The 16,763-nt window shown below is 38.9% G+C and overlaps 1 protein-coding gene across 1 annotated transcript; it reads left to right on the forward strand.

Moving 5' to 3' along the window:
- Positions 1–902: 902 nt before the first annotated feature.
- tm9sf3 (transmembrane 9 superfamily member 3) lies at positions 903–16,615 on the forward strand. Its single transcript, XM_088086201.1, has 15 exons — positions 903–1,094; positions 2,122–2,317; positions 2,455–2,577; positions 4,866–5,026; positions 5,162–5,239; positions 6,562–6,693; positions 7,482–7,648; positions 8,078–8,172; positions 8,282–8,412; positions 9,317–9,456; positions 10,680–10,748; positions 10,838–10,984; positions 13,245–13,328; positions 13,488–13,564; positions 14,965–16,615. Exons 1-15 carry the CDS (start codon positions 993–995, stop codon positions 15,030–15,032), a joined length of 1,770 nt encoding a protein of 589 aa, XP_087942327.1. The 5' UTR covers positions 903–992; the 3' UTR covers positions 15,033–16,615.
- Positions 16,616–16,763: the final 148 nt, after the last annotated feature.

The raw sequence follows: 16,763 nt of genomic DNA on the forward strand, positions 1-16,763 counted from the left end.
TTATTATCAGTTACTGTGACCCTTAAATGAATGCATTGTTTTCTAAAGAACTGTAAGTATGTCAGTGTACACAATATGACTGTTGCATTCTTTAATTATTTTTTATCAATATATTGGAAAGGATATTTCTGTATTTTTGAATATCATGGGGAATGTGTCTCCCCCCAGTGTATGTCATAATTACTGCCATAATGTTTAAAATGCTCAAGGGAGCTGACTCTGTCTCCTTTTGAGGACAAGGTTTGACTGTTGTCTCACATCTATACAATGGTATCTGTAAAGCTAAATCAAACTGGAGGACCTTTGAACTGCTGCTGTAAACAGGCGTTGTTAAAAAATATAGCTGTTTTTATTATGCTTGGTCGTTGGGGTTCTGATAAGAGAAGTACTACCAACTTTATGAAAAACTTACACAGCAAATGGTCATAGGCTTTAATGGTAGATATTTATCTTATATTCTCAATAATACATCTATCAGTTCATGTGTGTATTGGAAGGTCTTAACCCGTGGTAAAAGTTATCTGCACTACCCTCAGAGGAGCACGACAGTCGACCCAGGCAGATAAAATGAATGGCTGTTAAATGCTTTGAATTGCACGTATGAATGCATGAAAAGTGAGATGTTGTCCAGACAACTTCAGGCCTCATCAGGCGGTGAATAGACCTGTTGTGCGCGCGGATCGTGTGTCATGCAGCTCTGTCAGAGGTGAAGCTGAAGCTCCAGTTCTGGCAGTCGGATGACGTGGCTGAAGGTTGCGGACGATGCCGACACGGTTTCTTTATTCACCGTTTGCTCCATCGCTTTCCACGGTCACTGGAGACTGCGGGTCATGTGACTCAATTCAGCCAATCCAGTTTGAGTGCGATGTGCGCTGGTGAAGCGCTTACGCCATATGCGTAGAGCATCCCTAAAATTGCCTCTGTCATACAACCAGGAAGAAGGTGGGATAGCCCTACAAAGCTAACATCCCAAATCTTTCTGCACACTTTCTATGAAAATAATGGGATCTTCCAGGTGGAAGGTAGCAGCGGCGGCCTTTCTCGCTATAGTGGGCTCTTTATTACCTGTGGACGCAGATGAACATGAACACACGGTAAGACGGCGGTTTGAGAGGCCGATTGAAAAGGGGGAGCCTTGAAAATAATGGACGTTTGTGCTCTGTGTAACCTGCTAACTGTAGCTGCGACGGCTAGCTGCACACAAGAAAACATAATTACACACACGACAGAGTAACTGGCCCGCCCTGTTGGGTTATTTATCGATGCTAGGTGAGCTATCAAACACACAGGCGTGCAATTAGCTAGCTAACTTGTCACCATTTGTCGGCCTAAGTGCTTACGGCTAACGTTTGCCTGCTAGCTCGTTAGCACGTCTTCCACTCTGAGCTTTCCTTGAGCACCGGCGGAAACTGCGCTCAAGTTGGGCTAGCTAGCGTTAGTTAGTTGTTAAACAAAATAGAAACTACTGTCACAATGAACGTGTTAAGGATTTAACCTCGTGGAAAACCAGATAAACATGGTTTACCCGAAGTGATGACTGCGATGGTCGTTATGCCAGCTAACATTACATTATGCCGAAACACCGGTTAAACGTCGGGGCCTCTCGGTATTTCTTGTTTTTTTTTTCAGTTTTATCAGACCCAGACGCAATAATTACACACGTTTAACAAGTCAGTGATGTGTATTACATTGTGTTTTCCACATAACGTCGCTGTCTTATGCGTGGGAGCTGTTAAATTAGTGAAGACAGTTATACCATTGAAGTTAACTTCCTTGACTGTCAGCAGACATAGTTTACGTACACTACTTCTTACTATCTTGCAGCGATACGTTTGTGATATTTTCTTAAGTTTGCATGAATTTGAATACTACATGCAGCTAGTTTCAGTAGAAATGTGATGATAACGTTACTTTGGACAAGTCATCTTTAAGCCAAATGTATTTGTAGCTGTTTTGTTGCTTATGTGAACATGTATTATAAAGGTGTTAATAAGTCACAGACAGGGTCTTGTAAAACACACATGACATGTCAGATAGCTAAAATATGAAACCAGTAGGACTAGAAGAACTGGTGTGGCATGCCTGGACATCACAATAACCGCCCTTGTCTGTCCTTTGCAGTACAAAGATAAGGAGGAGGTAGTTTTATGGATGAACACAGTGGGGCCTTACCACAACCGACAGGAGACGTACAAATACTTCTCTTTGCCCTTCTGCGCGGGCTCCAAGAAGACCATCAGTCATTACCATGAAACACTTGGAGAGGCTCTGCAGGGAGTGGAGCTGGAATTCAGTGGCCTCGACATCAAGTTCAAAGGTACTGTTACAACTTTGAGTTGTTGAGTACATAGGAGAACACTGAACGACAAATTTGACGTCGTCTCTCTCTTGTCTCTGCATCTGTGGGTTCATTTCTGCACCACAAAACTTATTCGGTGTTTATGATCCCCGTAGATGAAGTCATGCAGACAACTTACTGTGAAATTGACCTGGACAAAGCCAAACGGGATGCCTTTGTCTACGCCATAAAGAATCATTACTGGTACCAAATGTACATAGATGACCTACCCATCTGGGGTAAGTAATACTTCATTTCTTTTTTCCTTGTCTTTGACAGATCTCTGAGAAACTGTCAGATACACATCAGAGTTGTGGGTTGTCATGTGATTTGGAGTATGATCTTCCCTCCTGTTTCTGTTCTGAGTTACTTACTTGCGTCATAGCTCATTAGCTTCTTCCAAAGGTATACAGAGAGATGGTCTCCTGTGTATCAATGTGTTAATCTTGATATTGCAGAATTTAAACCAGTTCTTATTCATGGGTGGGACTATCATACATCCTTATTCTGTCATTATGTGCACTATGTGCATTGTTTTGTTTTTCTTACCTGTTTGTTGTGGTTGAGCGGAGCACTGTTACGAACAGAATTTCCCTTGGGATGAATAAAGTATTCTGAACAACCTACTCAGGCTGTAACAATACTCTTATATCATGTATTAAATGGATTATTGAAAGGCAACTCAACGCAGTACGTGTGGTGGCTTTTAACGGTTCAGTATGTTTTTCCTCGCAATCTGTTGAACAATGAGGCACTCTGGTTGATTAGCTGCTGTCTTGAGTTATTGTCATCTTATCTGGTTGCTGTACTGTAGAGAGCTGTTTCTATTCTTATATTCGCCGCTTAGAAACCACTTTACATGGGTCAGATAAAAACTCTACTGTTTAATTATGAAATCATGAATATATCATATCTCGCCTGGCATGGTGGTGTAGTGAGTAGCACTGTCACCTCACAGCAAGACGTCCCAAGTGTAAGCCAGCTTGGCAGCTTGGGCCCTGCTGCGTGGAATTGCATGTTCCTCCAGTGTAAGAGCGGCTTCCTCCCACAGTCCAAAGACACGCAGGTTAGGTTAATTGTCTCTAAATTGCCTGTAAGTTTAAATGCATGAATGGTTCCAGGACATTATGGTGATGTGTCCAGGATGTATCCCGCCTCTCGCCCAGTGTCAGCTGGGATTGGCTCCAGCTGCGCATACTCCTGAATAGGATAAGCTGTGACAGAGAAATGAATTATGTAACATATTTTTCTAAACTAAAATGCTAGAAATACTTGAAAATGTAGTTGTTGTTGGGCGCTTCGTATTCCTGCTTCACTGAAAATGGGTCGATAATAAAACATACGAAGTCAAACCTTGAATTTTGGGACTACTTACACACTTAAAACTCACTCACAGATGGAAAAACGGTTTGGATGCTAACCTTGCAGCTGAAGTGCTCCAATGTTATTCTGTGCTTACAAGCAGTTAAATTAGCCACAGCCTTACAGATTTGTCTTAATGCTTTAACTATCTGTGTGATCACTTGCATGCGTGGTAATAGTTTGTGCAGAGGTGCCACTCCTAGATTTGAACAAACGTAGCTTTGTAAGCGGATGTTGTTGGTAGTGGGTGGGGCACAGACAGTCGCTCTCAGGTCACCATGTTGTATTTTACACACTCATGCCTTAATGACAATAAATAAATATAGACTTTGACCTAATGTCCGGTTTGCCAGAGTGGTAACCAAACCAGCGCGCTTATCATGTAGTGGACAATGACATGTTTGGTTTGGGTTAGTCACAGAAAGCCTGCAGCAGCAGATCTCTAGATAATCACTTTCTGACCACAAGACACTTGCAGCAACACTTTCCACAGTGTATTAACTTCGATTTAGCTCACCTGCACAAGATTGTTAAGATAGACTAAAAACATTGCCTGCCAAGATTAATTTGTCATCTAAAATATTGTGCTTAATCATAGAAGTATATACCTTCTTCCAATGCTATAATCAGAAGCAGTGTGATACTCACTAGAGGCAAAGGTATATTTAGAGCTTTACGTAAAAAAATCTCATTACAGACACTTTTTTTTACCTCACATATGCTACGGTATGTTTTACCACAAGGGAATAGCATTGAATTTCTAAAATTACAATAAATGTGTCGTGGCCCTGTGCATTTCAGAAATAAGAGGATGAATATGCAGTTTTTTAGGAGACCTAAAATAACAGGCATCCAGGTGGTAATTGATTCAGAGTGATTGTTTTTGCATCAAACTGATTTGATTTGCTCAGTGAGCTTTTGTTCAAGGTGGCCAGCAGAGACCAGTTTTGATAACAGCTGCTGCCTAAACACTGAATGTTACAAATGAATACAGATGATGCTGTTACAGAGTTAATGAGCAGTGTAGGAAGTGACCTTTATTTGGCATTTACACACAGTGATTATTAATTTTGTATAACCGAGGCCTCTGCGTTTGTTTACACCTGTCCGTTTGACCACAAGAACCAGCTCTCTAATTCCAATGCATGTCTTTTTTTTTTTTAAGGTATTGTCGGTGAGGCAGATGAGAACGGAGAAGATCATTACCTGTGGACGTACAAGAAACTGGAGATCGGCTTCAATGGCAACAGAATTGTTGACGTGAATCTGACCAGTGAGGGCAAAGTCAGACTCGTGCCAAACACAAGAATCGCAATGTCTTATTCTGTGAGTACTCAGTGGTTGTTTTTATATGCCAGTTCCCATTTTATGTCAGTAGTGTGTGTGTTGTAATTCAATGAGGTTCAGGTCATGGAAACATGTGAATTCATTAGTCAGTATATGAACCTTTTCTTATGACAGGTGAAGTGGAAGAAGTCGGATGTGAAGTTCGAAGACAGATTCGACAAGTACCTCGATCCATCCTTCTTCCAGCACAGGGTGAGTTGAATAATATAATTGAATTATTGAATGAGTGATTGAATTATTGAATAAATAAATCATTTATTTCGGTTACATGCATCATGAGAAACAAGATTATTTCACACAAATTTCTCAGGCTGAAGTCCAAGGCTTATTTTTGCCTATCCTATATCAACCAAAGAATAACCCAGAATAACAGCAACACCAATGAAAGAAAATACATGAATTAATAAAAGAATTATACTCCTAACTGTAATCCTTAATTATTCTGCACTTTAATCAATCCTGAATTATTTTACACTATAATCATGACTGATTATGACTGACTCCATAACATAATCTGACTTCCAAAACTGAAATAAAAATATATTTTACATTCCTTCACACTTAACATGTTTCAATGAAATAAACAACCCTCTTATATTATAATTCCCTTTGCTCAATTAAAATAAAAATTTAACACAGACAAAAAGGTTTTTGCTTACAACTCTAAAAAAGTATATCTAATGTTTTCAAGTACACAATCTCTACAAATTTTAAAGTGTAGGATCCTATTAAAAATATTAGTAGATTCATAACAGCGAGCTTTATGAGCGCTCTTTTCTGAAGTTTCATTATAGGCTGTAGATTTTTTTTAATATGCATTCCCCCAAATTTCACTTCACAGTAAGATGTATATGTCATAACAAGTGAGCAGTACAGCGCTCCAGACATTTCTTACTCAGCAGCGCCCTTGGTTTATAAAGAGTAGCGATAGATTAAGACAATTTATTAATTCATACGTTTGGTTTTCATTTCGTTTGAGCTGTATGATGTGAGCCAAGAACACCAGTGGCTTGTTATAAGAGCCCACTTTTGCATATGACTTTTCAGAAGGTATGAGTTTAGCCTCGTACTATGGTAGGTGTGATGTAATTGATCAGTCTGGTAACTGTTGGCTGACATATCGACTCCATCTGCTGTTATGGCGGGAAGCCAGCTGGGAACTTTTCAAAAGGAAGTTTGGCTGATTTTAGGAGTCTACTTTTTTTTCAGTCCACCAGCAGCTAAAACCTGTGGATGAAACAGTTTGTTTCCTGCCCTGACATGTACAGTCGATCTGAGCCTGCTGAGAGCGGTGATTTCATAAACAGTATTTGTGTGATATAACTACCTCGAAATAGTCTGAATAATACATTCAGCAAGGCCTTATTGAAAATGTTTTCACCCCGCTAAATAGTTAGCTTTGTTTTATTGAGGCGTTTAATATTTGATGTATTCCCTTTGATTTAATAAGCCTTATGGCATGGTTATTTCTTTCAGTAATTGTTGATTTTACTCCCCCCTCCTTCTTTTTTAAGATTCACTGGTTCTCCATCTTCAACTCCTTCATGATGGTCATTTTCTTGGTGGGTTTGGTGTCCATGATTCTGATGAGGACACTAAGAAAGGATTATGCCAGATATAGCAAAGAGGAGGAAATGGATGACATGGTAAGTTTTTCTTGAGTAAACAATTTGCTCTTGAGCACGTTGTCCTTTGCTGTGTAATTGATTTTTGGTATATTTTATTTTTTTTTGTCATTAGTTCTTTCTTGGAGTTTTTGTGAATTTGGAGTTTTGTCTTTTTGTTTCTGTTTTTTTGAGGTAAATACAGGACAGGTGATTGACAGTTAGCAGATTCTATGTTTTAATTTCCAAGCCAAGAGTTTTTGATCCAACGCACCTGTGACTGAGGCCCTTTTTATGCCTGGTATTACCGTGTTTTAACACGCACTTAATACAAGTGTAAATAACGCATTGTGATCTGATCACTCAAAGCACTTGTTGAGATGATCTTGAAAATATCCTGATGCATCTCCACCAATGACTACATCTTCAGTGCAGGATGTGGTGTTTTTTGGGAAAAGCACGTTAACGCTCTATAACTTACCCATTTTCTTATGAGTTGGATGAAGTGCTGCGTGGCCATTCATCGTTTTGCCCTATGGAAGGAGACGGGTGAAATTTTGCTAACAGCGATATCTCCAGCTTTACTGACACAACCACTAACGTGACTAGCAAGCGTGCTACAGAGCAGCTGGCAAAAGTGGACGTAACTGGCATGGGGCAGTAACCAAATCTGGAGATGAATAATAGGCAATATGTCTTGGCTGTCCACTTGTGTCCAATCACTAAAATGCATATTAATACCAGGTCTAAACAGGCTCAAAGACTTTATCCCCTGTTAGAAATTCTGAAAAATTTCATCTCATTTTGAATTTGTCACTGTGCACCATCAGGACAGAGACCTGGGAGATGAGTACGGGTGGAAGCAAGTACATGGTGATGTGTTTCGGCCGTCGAGCCATCCACTGATCTTCTCTTCGCTCATCGGCTCTGGCTGCCAGATCTTTTCCGTCTCCCTCATCGTCATCATCGTCGCTATGGTGGAGGATCTGTACACAGAGTGAGTAGTTAGCAGCTCACTGCTGGTTGTAACTTGTTGTTGTAATTGTAGGTTTGGAGTCAGATACCAGGTTCCATTTTGGATCCAGTTCTCTGTTAGTGAAAAGGTAGATTTGATTAGCTTAGATTCAAGTGAATCTCTTATTAAATATTTTATCTCCTCACTATTAATATCTATCCTAAGAGCAATGCCAAATAACTAATCTAAAAAAAAAAAGAGAAATCCATCTGTATGAAAAGAGATCTGTTAGTGTTTTTCTCTGGCAAAGTTCACGCTCTCTACGGAAATGTAGCTTAAAAAATATATAATAAGACTCAAGTGTAGAAAAACACTATAAATATAAAATCCCAGCTTAAAGGGGAATAAAGCCCAAAAACAGAGAGAGCATTGGACCTCACTGGGCTGCACTCATATCATTTTTCTCTGCAGGAGAGGATCCATGCTGAGCACAGCCATTTTCGTGTATGCTGCCACCTCCCCTGTCAATGGCTACTTTGGGGGAAGCTTGTATGCAAAACAAGGAGGTAAAAGTCCATTCATCTCATCAGTTCTTTCCGGATACCATCAGCTTTATCTTCTTTCAAATGCTGTTGTGAATGTCTCTTATAATGCTGTTTGATTTGTGTAATACAGGCAGAAGATGGATTAAGCAAATGTTCATCGGGGCATTCTTGATCCCAGCTATGGTGTGCGGCACCGCCTTCTTCATCAACTTCATTGCTATCTACTACCACGCCTCCAGAGCCATACCGTTTGGCACCATGGTAGGTCTGACATAGCGACACCTCCCTGAAAACCACAGAGTTATGAAGATCACCCAGCTTCAGTTTATCTGTGTGGTGGTGCAGCACTGTGCTAGAGGTGATATGATATTGAGTAACCTTTCATGGAGCTGATAGATGGCTGGAGAAATGAGGAAAGTGTGGAAATTCTTCACCCACAAGTGTGTAAACTCACACTTTGCTAGAAAATGATCTTTGCCTCATCTGAGGAAAATTAAAAACACATCACATCCTATAAAACACATTCCACATGACGTAAACTCCCCTAACTCAATACAGTTTCTCAGTTCTGTTGAGTTGACTTCTACATGTAGTGCCAAAGTTTTCAAACTGAACAGTAAAAAAAAAGACAACATGAACGCTTTCCAGAGGAACTCCTCTCTGGCTTAATTGCAAACGGCTGTTTGTTGGCTCGACACAGCCTTCAAGAATTGCTATGTGTCTTTCAGCACAACATACCATCCATCATAAGTGTCAAGAAACCATCTTGAAATCAAACCATTAAAAATGTTCCAACTTCAGCAGCCAAATTTGTTATTTTAGCAGACGTCAAAAAATCTGGGGCAGATTTCAAACTCTGGCCAAACACGAAGGTCATCTGATAATAACCACACGCCTGAATGCATTTGTTATCCCTCTGATTTCATGAACACTTGTGTTTTGGGCATTTATACCTCTAGATCAGACTGTGGGCATTTCATGTGAAAATCCTGGTATCAAGAGATCCAACACCTCTTGTTTTCAGCAGTTTATTAAAAACCGTTGAGCTGAGCAAGACGTTCCTGGGGCGCAGTCAAAGGACAATTTAGATAAATGATGATAGATCTGAAAACACCCTGAATGTTGGACCACCCAGTGGAATATTAATGATTTTTGTGTCCCGCAGGTTGCTGTCTGCTGTATCTGCTTCTTTGTCATTCTGCCGTTAAACCTCGTGGGAACAATCCTGGGGAGAAATCTGTCCGGCCAGCCCAACTTCCCCTGCCGAGTGAACGCTGTTCCGAGACCCATCCCAGAGAAGAAATGGTAGGTGTCAGTTCAGGCAGGGTCAGTTTAGTCTCCGATTATGGTAAATGTTTAGGAATTTGCCTTGGTGACACTAGACTGGAGTCAGAGACATTTGTAAGTCTTATAGTACATACCCACTGTACAAAAATGTCATTAAAATATACAGTACTATTGATTAGGGCTGCACAATATATTGAGTATTACTCATGATCATGATGTTGGCTCCCCATGTTTAAATGAGCATCATTGACTATAATAATAGTGATGTTTAAAATGCGTGCTCCGCTCATAGAAGAGTCTGCTGCATATAAAGTCATGTGCCTCTTTAACAGCCAGCCAGCCTCCCCTTTTGAAGAGCTGTCTCGTCAGTATGCGTACACCCTGCAGTGGCAGCCTGTGAAAACTTCCCTAAATGTTGCAGCTGCAGACAGGCAAAACAAAATTCATATATTCATCAACCATCATCATCAGGTTTTTGGAAGTGTTTTGGATTTAGAAGAGAACAAATCATATACAAAGAGTGCATGAGACTTGTGTTTGCACGTCAAAGCAACACAACCAGCTTGCTAAACCCTCTGAATAAACACCACAGTCTGCAGTGTTATGAATGCATGAAAGCCAAGAAAATAAAGTCACCTCACTGAAATGATCTGGAACGGGGAAAAACGTGGCAAATAACCCGCAAATTTAGGGGATTTTAAATTAATTAGATACTCAGATATGTTAAAATATGAGTGTTATGATTCACTAATCGTCTGAGTACTACTATGTAGGATCCAGTGTGCATTCAAACACAGCAGACGGCGCTTTTTATCGATGCAGGCTGGTGGTCTGGTGACTGATCAGTGAGGAGGTTGTACTTACATTATGAAATGAATCCAAAGTACTGTAGCGCCTGTGTTCAAGTGTATGCCATCAGGTCTGAAGTAGAAAATGGCTTTGCTGTCTAAACAAACTGTTTGGATAATAAAAAATAGCAAAGCGATGAACTGAGCGTATTAACATTTGCAACCTTCTGCCAAGCACCGTGGCCGTCTGCCAGCAGGAAATGGTAGATGTGACTTTAGGCCACTGTTAGTCTTTGCTTGAATTTCCAATCTGTGTCTCCCTTTTCCCTTTTCCTTCCTATAACACAATATGTCATGTACTGTTGCCTTGGAGGAGAGCGGATCTGATGTGACCACTTGTGCACAGTGTTCAGTGTATGCAGTCGTACTCACATGTTGAACCCTGTGTGTCAGGTTCATGGAGCCAGCTGTCATCGTCTGCCTCGGAGGAATCCTGCCATTCGGGTCCATTTTCATCGAAATGTAAGTCTGTGCTGTGATACTGAGGTGTTTGTTTGTGTTGAGATGATCTTTCTGCAGCAGGTGGCATGTTATCATTCTTCGTCCTTCAGGTACTTCATCTTCACATCCTTTTGGGCGTACAAAATCTACTACGTGTACGGCTTCATGATGCTGGTCCTGGTTATCCTGTGCATCGTGACCGTGTGTGTCACCATCGTGTGTACGTACTTCCTGCTCAACGCTGAGGACTACAGATGGTGAGTGACTCACTTTTCCCGCAGTTTATGTCATATCATGAAGTTTGATAAGGCTGGGTGACATAGCTCAATATTATCTCCATATTTTTTGTCTATGTGATATCTATCTCTGTTTTCATATTTTCTCTAAAATAACGTGATTGATTGACGCATGATACCAGTGTGATCATTCCAGCAAACTAATGTGAATTTAGAGGGAACACAGCTGGAATATGACATTTTAGAGGGCTTTAATTTTGAAATTCCACACCAGAATGTCCTGATATTGTCTTTGTGACCCTCTAAGGTGGTAAACTGTCATTTTAAAGTCAGATTGGTTTAAGTTTGACTAATTATTCATACAATAGAAATTTAATTATCCATTAGATGCATTTTGTAAGAATTTATTAGTATTTTTAAATGATCATTTATTTGATCTATTAATTAATATGTATTCATTTTGTTTTATTTATTCATGTATTTTCATTTATTTAACATTGTCAGACTGACTGTGTCACTGAATGAAGATGAAATTGACTATCATGTTCACAGGAGGGCCACTTTTATTTTGAAGTCAGTTCTCGCTGGCTCTTACTGAAATGCCGAGTATATATATGTACTGCAAAACGTCTTTCTCAAAGTGGAGGCTGGCTTGATTGCTGTGTTCGGTACTGGGTGGTGTTTTAGGTGATGGAAGAGATATGTATCATATTCTGCAGAGAATGGTAGTCAGTTTAACCTCTGCCATCGCAAAAACTGAACCACCTCTGACGTGCTCTGGTTTCTCATCAATTTTGAATCAACAGGAACTCAGTGATTGAGGTTAAACTGGTGGGCGTGGATGATCAGTTTTGTGGTGTGTGTGTGTGTGTGTGTGTGTGTGTGTGTGTGTGTGTGTGTGTGTGTGTGTGTGTGTGTGTGTGTGTGTGTGTGTGTGTGTGTGTGTGTGTGTGTGTGTGTGTGTGTGTGTGTGTGTGTGTGTGTGTGTGTGTGTGTGTGAAAAGAGAGGAAGAGGGAGAGCAAGTCTCCTGCACATAAACACGGCCTGCTTTTAATGTATAAATAATTTACAAAATATGCAAGGAATTTTTTGATATGGTCATCTGCTAAATCACACAGAAAATGATATTCGGTTTAGGGCTGCCCCTTGAGAGACAGAGATTCAGACGGGGACCTTCAGTCAACTCTTTTCGCCAGTTTATGTGCTCTGCAGTGTACTTCCGGGGACATTTTGGTCCCCAGATTTTTCTGTAGAGTGAGTGCTCTTCACTTTCACGCTACTTTTTGGTACAGGCTGTCGCAGACATGCAGGCAGGGGCACGGAGGGAGGGAGAGGAGAGACTTTCTCCCTAGAAGCGGTGAATTTACAGCCCACAGCAAGTTAATACAATACAGTTTTATTTGATCTCGAGTGTCAACAAAAAATCTTTATTAATGACCTGTCGTTAGCGCTGTTAGCTTGTTTACTATCTGACGGGAATGCTGCTGTCACACTGAACATCCTGCGGAGTCCATGCAAAGTTTAAAACTTTGTATGGGATCACTGAATTTTCATATTGAACTGCTAAGTTTGATTCCACTGGAGTAATTCAAGAAAAGCCCTAATTAGAATATTTCAGATATATTCAATACATCGCCCACCTTAAGAGTTTAGTGGTGGGAAATAATCTTTTAGCATTTCATGACTTTCATGTTCACCTTCCTCAATCCTTATTTGGCAGCTGAGAGAATTATTAACCTTTTAAAACCTGAGCAAACTGGTAGCAAACCTCTTTTATAACCATGAGAATAGGTCAATGAGCAACTTAACACGAAATGACCAAAAAAGGAGAGTAAAAAAACAAAAACTCATGAAAAAGTCCCCCAGAAAAAGTACTGGTGAAAAAAACATTAGTTATATATTTTATAATTATTTTGTTATACTGTAACATCATTTTAAAATTGTGATAATTATAAATATAGATTATTATTATTATTTGTTGGATAATTTTCTAATAATTCTCATCTTTTTTCAAACAAATTTTAGGTAATTTTCTTGTCACCTTTTACTAATCTCTTGCCCAGTTGCTCATTGCCTTTTATCACCATGGATAAGAAAGAAACCAAACCAACTTGCTCTGGTTTCAAAGCGTTAAAGAGCCTCTGACGGGCATCTCAGTGCAGCCCAAGAAATCTTATATTGACCCAGCCACGTTTTAAGGGGTTAATTAGACAAAAAGTGTCCTGTGTTGCTGGTTAAGTCTCTGTTTAAGTCTGTGTACGTTTTTCTTCTCTCTTATAGGCAATGGACAAGCTTCCTGTCTGCTGCATCCACTGCTGTTTATGTTTACATGTACTCCTTTTACTACTATTTCTTCAAAACTAAGTAAGTTTGAGCATTCATTAACCACATACAAACATGAGCTCTGTAATGTCCTCATTAGAAAAAAAAAACATTTAAAAAAATGATAGAATCAGAAAATGTATAAAATTAGAAGAATCGAATGCATTTCTTACATGCAGTTTTATCCTTGTTGTGTTTCAGGATGTACGGTCTGTTCCAGACGTCCTTCTACTTCGGCTACATGGCTGTGTTCAGCACCGCCCTAGGAATCATGTGTGGTGAGTCCCCCATCTACTGGTTTAAATACTGTAGGACCCAACAAAATTCACCACTCCTTGACAAATACTATACACAGAATTCAGCGTTCTTTAGCCAAAACTTTTTAATTCCCAAGTCTGTTACGGTACCAGAGACCTGGAGTACATGGCCACAACCTCATTGGGGATGCATGATAATGTTTGGTCTTGGGTTTTTTTTTGCCAATATACAATATAAAAACAACTAATTTGGCTGATAACTAATACCAAAAGTGAACAACGTACTATACTATTACTTTTTTATAATATTGTCATACATGTTTTATTCTAGTTTGGACAAAATAATATATTCTGATTTTTTGATGCTGTTTTGAATGACATACCATGACTTTTAAGCTATCATGAACAACAAACTTTACTATGACTTTCTATGCTTTTTTTGGTGACAGATAATGCTGTGACTTTTTTGTGCTTTTTTGGATGATGTATGTATGTATGTATGTATTTTGGATCTAATATAATACTATGAGTGTTTTATGCTTGATCTATGATTTTTTTGTGCAAATTTGTGCAATATCCTATACTAAGACATTTTTATACTATTTTGGACATACTGTACTATGACATTTTATGCTATTTTGGATTACATACCATACTGTGACTTTTTTAATGATATTTAGGACATTATACTACTACTATGGCAATTTTATGCGATCAGGTCTGTATGCTATTTAGGGGACATACTATAGTATGACATATTATGCTTTTTTCCTTGACATACAATAGTATGACTTTTTTGATGATGTTGTGGACAACATACGATACCATGACATTTTGAGACTATTTTGAATGACATACTATACCATGACAATTTCATGGTATTTTGGACGATATACTATACCATGAAATTTTTCAATATTTTGGACCATGTACTATAGTATGACATTTTCATAATATTTTGGATGACATACCACAGTATAATATTCTTTTAATGATATTTTGGAGGACATACAGTAGTATGACATTTTTTATGCTATTTTGGATGACATACTATAGTATGAAATTTTTATGATATTTTGACGGCATGTATGACTTTTTTAATGCAATTTTGGACCAAATACTAAAGTATGAATTTTTCATTTAATTTAGGAGGACATACTACAGTATGGCATTTTTATGATACTTTGGACCACATACTATACTATGACTTTTTGTGCAATTTTGGAAGCCATATTATATTATGACTTTTTTGATACTATTTTGGATGACATACTATACTATGACATTTTTTTTGCAATTTTGGATGACATAGTATAGCATGACATTTTTATTCTGTTTTGGATGTAATACTGTAGCTCTTGTGCTGTTTTGTGCAAAACTATATATTGGCCTTAGAAAACAAACTCACCTTTGTTTTCCAGGTGCCGTTGGATACATGGGAACAAGTGCCTTTGTGAGGAAGATCTACACAAATGTGAAAATTGACTAAGAGGGGCAGCAGCAACACAGGGATATTAAAGGATTTGCCGACATGTATTCTGAAAGACGGCGGGCACAAGTCATTCTTTAATACTTTTCTTTCTTGCAAAGAGATTGTGAGAATCTCACTTTGTACAACGTAGTTTTTCCATTTTCTGAATGAATTTCAACGCCGCAACTCAGAACAACAGAGCAAATCTGCGGAAGAGATCTCAAACACAAGGTTCTGTTTTTATCGGTTGCTTTCAAACAAAAAACGTCAGGGGCAAAGTGTTTAAGGCTGACATGGCTTCTCTTTTCCAACCCAGTCCCACCTGAGACCAGAGAAAATAAATGTTTATTGATGGAATAGTGTAGCTCTCTTCAGTGAAGAGGCCTAAGTTTGTTGAAAGCCTTTTGTTGTATTGGGTCAGAATACAGGAGAGTTGGGTTCGTGCCCGTATTCTGACTCGATTTCTATTTTGTATTCTTGAAGTCACTCGAAATATCGTTAACACGGTTTGTTCTGATTTAGTTCCACTGCAAAAAGATGATTATAAACAGCTGTCGTCACTCGAGAATCATTCCCCCACTGTGACGACTGTTAATTCCCTGTAACAGTAGCAGTCCATCCAGTTGATGAGGGAGATTTTAGTCCTGCTGTAGTTTACTGTACAGACGAGAACAGAGGGGCTGATCAACGGTTGAGGTACAGTAAGAACCGATTTTAAAATGGATGTTTGATGTGATCCCATTTCCCCGTTTAGTCGGGGTTTTCTTAATGTTTGGGTTTGAATGAAGTCTACTTGTAAAGATAATATATGGATGGGTGGGAGTGTATATAACCTTAATAATGTACCTTTAGATGTAGATCCCAAATGTATTTTCGTTGTACAGATTTACTACAGGGTGTTTTTTTTAAACGAATCAGTCAGTTAAAAACAAATGGCAAAAAAAGATATTTTTGTTTTCTTTTGTTTGGTGCTTGGGATGGGGCTGGTGGCGCTGTTACATCTTGCCTGAAATTGCATGAAGTTTTCACCAAACCATCTGCTCATCAAAATCCACTTCAGTCAGCGCTGTCAGTTTTTATTTTTTCCTGATTGTGAGCATCTTCTCAGTCTCAAATTAGAACATTTTGATGACCAGAGGGCCTGATTTTGAATGCTTTTATGTTGATTGCATATTATTATTTAAAGCTTTAAAAGGCTCTACATCTTCTGGTAAGCCATTTCCCTCATATTCTTTCTATTGCCTAACCTGAAACATTGTTTGTGAATGTCAGAAGGAATGAGGCGGTTGCTTTTTTTCCGCAAAACATACTGTACAAAGTGAAGTTTATGTACACTGAAAAACTAGATGTTTTCATAACCACACACAGTGCTGCGGAGTGTTTCAAACGCTTTTTTCCATTTTGTGTAAATACAGTATGTACCCTACTTGTATGAGAAGTGGCGATACCTTTTTTTTTTTTTTTTTTTTTCTAATTTCCAGTTCTCCCCCACTGAAGTTGATTTTGGCACCTCATGTTGTGTACCGATGTCTGATTAGACATTTTGAACCTGCATATTAACTTGCTGTAAAAAGAAAATAAACATGTTTATGTACAGGGTTTATTAAGTGTGGCTTCAACTTTGGGGTAAATATTTTGAACTGAATTGTTAAATAATGTCAATGTGTTTTACAGTCACACTGACCATGAAAGGAAGTTGTTTTATGCAGAGAATCAAATTAATCCATCAAGAGAATAACAGCCACGTTT

This window comes from Plectropomus leopardus, chromosome 13, assembly GCF_026936395.1.
Source record: "Plectropomus leopardus strain MGB_pleo_1.0 chromosome 13, ASM2693639v1, whole genome shotgun sequence".
NCBI classification, from domain to species: domain Eukaryota; kingdom Metazoa; phylum Chordata; class Actinopteri; order Perciformes; family Serranidae; genus Plectropomus; species Plectropomus leopardus.